Source organism: Lathyrus oleraceus, chromosome 6 (genome assembly GCF_024323335.1).
Source record: "Lathyrus oleraceus cultivar Zhongwan6 chromosome 6, CAAS_Psat_ZW6_1.0, whole genome shotgun sequence".
In the NCBI taxonomy this organism is placed as follows: Eukaryota; Viridiplantae; Streptophyta; class Magnoliopsida; order Fabales; family Fabaceae; genus Lathyrus; species Lathyrus oleraceus.
The window spans coordinates 306,783,051-306,787,967 of record NC_066584.1 but is presented as its reverse complement, the minus strand read 5'-3'; the positions used below and the strand labels follow the sequence as shown (position 1 = coordinate 306,787,967).

At 32.2% G+C, this 4,917-nt stretch overlaps 1 protein-coding gene across 1 annotated transcript; it reads right to left on the bottom strand.

Moving 5' to 3' along the window:
- Nucleotides 1-349: 349 nt before the first annotated feature.
- On the bottom strand, nt 350-3,603 carry LOC127096570 (cellulose synthase-like protein G2). Its single transcript, XM_051035119.1, has 7 exons — nt 2,830-3,603; nt 2,625-2,750; nt 2,284-2,496; nt 2,041-2,140; nt 1,635-1,804; nt 1,200-1,550; nt 350-1,114 (listed from the first exon to the last, which is right to left on the bottom strand). Exons 1-7 carry the CDS (start codon nt 3,523-3,525, stop codon nt 563-565), a joined length of 2,208 nt encoding a protein of 735 aa, XP_050891076.1. The 5' UTR covers nt 3,526-3,603; the 3' UTR covers nt 350-562.
- Nucleotides 3,604-4,917: the final 1,314 nt, after the last annotated feature.

The window sequence follows — 4,917 nt, the reverse complement described above, 5'->3', positions numbered from 1 at the left end:
CTAATCTTATAGGTTAATACCTCATCCACTGTACCGAAATCTAGAATCCACATTTGCAATCTCATATCTACTGTTTACTGATCAGTTCTGATTCTCGCGCGTAATAATACCCTAACACAAGATCTAATAAAAAGATATCTATTTTTTTTAAATAATATTACCCTTCTAATAATAACTATTAAAGATGCTCTAAAAAATTTATGATACCTGAAAAAACACATTATTATTAAGATAGAAGGAGTATCTCAATGTTTCATTAAATATTAAATATCAACGTTATAGGTGGACTACAAATCAAGTAAATTGAAAAAGTGATTGATAAATGAATAATTATAAGTGGGAATCAAAATTGTCAAAGAGGCCTTTTTCATTATTTTTAAAGTACAACTATAAGGCTCATAACTTCTTACAATATAGTTCTGAACTCTATATCACATTATTCTATCCAACAACTACCAGTTTATGTTGTTGGAATCTGGTTATATTCCTTCACCACATAACATTGCTACTCTATATATAAAGCAAAAATGAATAAGTATTTTATGCCATAAAAAAGTGACCATTATACCTTCTTTAGTAAAGGATAAAGTGCACAAGTGATAATTGTAGCTAAGACATTAGATGTCACAAACACTGAAGTAGAAATTCTTCCTTTATCCTTCCTTATAACAATCCCTTCAATGATTGGATAGTTCACAAAAATGATATAACCCATAAGGAAAAGCTGTATGAACATCTTGTCCAATTCTCCTAAACACATCACTCTATAGATGCCACTTATGAAGCAAAATATGTTGATAATCATGAGTGAAACCATTGGTACAAGAAACATATTTGATGTTCTAAAGTCATATTTGTCACTTTGATAAAGCATAGTTTGTTCCTCATCTTTCACTTTATTTGTTGGCATGAAACTAGCCTCTCTTAAACCAAATTCCTTCATTAGACAATCTAAAAGTCCATATAGATGACATGTGATTGTTCTCATCATCCACATCCTTTGCTCTATTATAAATTTTCTGAATGTTCCTCCGGTCGAGAGGACTTCCAATAAAAATTTGACTTGAGCCGATACATAGATGAATGCAAAAACGAAGAAAAATGGTTCTGACACCTGAAATAGTTAAAAATATACATGTTAACACTATCTCAGTCGACTTATTTTGATCCTGGGATATTAAAGATGGTTATGAAGATACCTTAGGGTAAAGAGGAGTTCCTGAGAGTAGACAAATCTGAGGGACAAGAGCAAAACACCAAAGAGGCAAACAATATAGAGGGAACGATGTAATGTTTGCAAGACAAAATCTATGAAGAAGAGACATTCTCCTTAAAGGACAATTTATGAGGGGACAAATATTGACCAAACCATTTTCAAGCAATCCAGAGCTCCATCTTAAGCCTTGAATTAGTAAATCATTCAAATTAGTGGTACTATTTCCAAGGAACTGTGGCTTAGGTGGATCACAAAAAACTGAATTCCAACCATTGCAATTTAGCATGATTCCAGTGTGAACATCTTCACATACAGTACCATACAAAAATCCAACCTTCAAATCAAATTGAAGTGCATTATGAATGTTGAATAAATAGATTGGTTAAACAATTTTTTTAATCATAGAAAATCTGCATACCTCTTTACCCCATTTAGTTCCATTTTCATAATTACAAGAAGCCAAAAGCAAAGTTTCTTCTATAGGCAATGCATTCCCAACTGTGACTAAATTTGGAATGCTATTTTGCTTTAAGGACTTGATGAATTCATTGGATTTTCCAACATATTCTTGAACTTCAAAATCAGTGTCTGAAATTCAAAACATAGAATATGACTGAATTTGTTACATGCATTGTACTAGTACTAGTAGTATAGTAGTATGATACGAAGGTTTGACAGAGATATCGGACACAATCACATAAATTTTCTGAAACATAATTAAATGTGTCGATGTCGGACACTGACACACATCAGACACCATATACACGTCAGACACACGTTCAATCGTAAGTGTCTGGTGGTATGTAAACCATTATGCACTATACCTTTAGTTTTGTAACTTCCATATAATGACTCTCTTTTCATATAGAATCCTGTGCCAGACAATAAGGGTCCCTGAAGTCCATCCATACCTTGCCATAAAACCTGAAATTGTGAGAAAAAAATAACCATAATCATTTTGAAGATATATATATATATATATATATATATATATATATATATATATATATATATATATATATATATAGATTATATGAAATAATATCAAAATTTGAAGTGTTCATTACTTTATATGCTGATCTGTACTGACTGTCATATATGTCATTGATGCTTATGTTGTGAAATTTCTGAGGGAATTGAACAAAAGCAAGTGAAGGCGATATCTTGGGATCAAGGTGGAAACACATGGCCTGTCTTGCTGAATTTGGCTCACTGCAGAACATGTCACAATCCAACACCAGTATATATGGAGAATTGCTAATCACCGCCGAGACGCGATACTGCAACAATATATATTTTATTTTATAAGTAATCATTACTTGATTTCAAATCTTTAATACGGCTCGAAACTAACCACTCAGACTTAAACCCAACAAATCAGAATAACAATAGAGATAAAGAGTCGTACGAGGACATTGAGCGCTCCGGCTTTGAAATTATGAGGACGAGACGGCTTTTTCTCGCGGGAAACATATACAAGTAATGGCAATTTCACTTGCTCTATTTCATCACCACTGTTATTTTCTTGTATCACCTGCCACAAATCAATATTCATAGAGCTTAATATGAAGTAAATTGCTCAAACATGTTGTGTATATTAGCTAGCACTATACCTCTATAACTGATGCATGATTTTGACCAGTTATACCAATAGTATCTCGTTTCACTCTCATTATACTTTCTTTGAAAGCCTCATATTTTTGCTTAACCATACTCTTATCTGTAACAAACTCAACATTCTCTGAAAAATCTTCCCTTTCATTCTCCGAATCGGAAAAGTACGCCTCGGGACACCTACACAAAATTCTGTATCTTGTGCAGAAAGGAAGCCACCACTTTGCAAATCTCCAAGCCTCCTTCATACCATTCAATGTAATAGACGAACCACCATCATCAGAAACATAGACATGAAGTTTCTCATGTGGATAATCCATTGCCATAGCTGATAAAACAGTGTTCATAACATCTAAAGTAGGTTCCTTAGTTGGGTCTGCAGTGCATATGAAGACATCAATGTTAGGAAGCTTGTTGTTTTCTGGTAGTCTTTCCGGAAAGACGGATCGTGTGATCGGGTTCCATCGAAAGGCTTGATCAAGAAACCAAATGAAAGAGAGAATGATTTCGGATGAGAACACTAGAAAGTAAGGTAGAAATGGAGTTTGTATTGTTTTTGAGTGTTGAAAGAAGAAAGTGAGTCTATAGTAGAATAAGAAAGAGAGAGCAATGGAATGGAAGAGTGTGTGTAACCTGTTGATGAAAAGTAAAGATTTGTTGACATGGATGACACTTAGAGGAAGAGACTCTTCCATTGAGCTCACAGTAGAGTTAATGGTTTATGATGGAGTGTATATTGAATCTTGTTACTCTTATATTTATATAAGTGAAGTAAGAGTTGGAATAGTTGATGCTGTGTTTGTGGTTCTCCTTGAAGCCGCCTATGATCATTTGGTCTTTTCAAATTTTATTGTTCTTTCAAAGGAAAAGTTCAAATTTCGTATTCCCCAAGTCTAAGATAAGTAGTCAAGAAATGAGTTCATTTTATTGGTAGATATTTTTAATTTTTTTATTTATAAATTCTTTGATTCTCTTGAGTCTAATATTCATTTAAAATTTATATTTATTTTCAAATAAGCTCATATAACAAAGTCACATGATATTGAAATGATGAATATATCTTTAACTAAACTCCTTAGAGCAGATACTCAGCAATATATATTTTTATAATGAATGTGTATAACTTTAACTTATTAAACTAAAAATGAAATAATATTAAGGGTATAAATATGTTTTTAATCTCTTCAAATATATTATCACCTTTTATTTTTAGATCTAAAAAATTTCTTTAAATTTTAGTTTTTTAAATTTGTTGTGTTATCAATTTTAGTCTCCGATTTTATATAAAATTAGTCGTTATTCAAATTATTTGTAAAAAATTAGTTCGATTGTGACAAACGCCGCATTAGAAATAAATAAAAAATTATTAGAAAGATTGAGTTTCTTGAACAAACATAAGAAACATTTTAAGTTTTATGAAAAAGAGAGACGAGGGAAGAAGAATAAGAATTTGTTAAAACCGTTTTTCTATTCACTTTTTTTTAATAAGGGCAAAAAAGATAATAAGTGAATGACAACAATCAACGTGTAACACTCTTACAACAACATGAGAGATCAACCTATTTATAGACTACAAGCTAACTTAAGCACTAAGTTAACTTAAACAACAAGCTAACTTATACAACTGCATGCTTGAACAGACTTCAACTACAACATGCATAACTTTTGTCGAAACATGAAGTTATCCCTGTCGAGACTAGAGTTTGATCCAAAATACCACAAATCTCCACCTAGGAACAAACTCTACAACATTAAGGAAACATATTAGCTTTCATCATGCAACTTCATTAACTACATACATTGGAAGAACTTGCTACTTGGCAATGACTTGGTGATCATATATGTAGCATTGTGATCCATCAAAACCTTCATCACTTTGACTTCTCCACTTTAGATTTTCTCTCTGACGAAATGCAGCCTAATATCAATGTGATTTGTTCCCTCATGATAGATTGGATTTTTTGACAGATGTATGACACTTTGACTATCACATTTAATAGTGATAGGTTGACCTTGGAGTTTCAGTTCCTTGACAAACCCTTCAAACCACAATGCTTCTTTCATAGCTTCACTGAGGGCAATATATT

Excerpts from the sequence above, each read along its gene's own strand:
- LOC127096570 (XM_051035119.1), bottom strand. The coding sequence starts at position 3,525 with ATGGAAGAGTCTCTTCCTCTAAGTGTCATCCATGTCAACAAATCTTTA. Across the intron at positions 1,805-2,040 it reads TGGAAGTTACAAAACTAAAG|ACACTGATTTTGAAGTTCAA; the intron begins GTATAGTGCATA and ends TTTGAATTTCAG. Across the intron at positions 1,551-1,634 it reads GAACTAAATGGGGTAAAGAG|GTTGGATTTTTGTATGGTAC; the intron begins GTATGCAGATTT and ends TTTGATTTGAAG.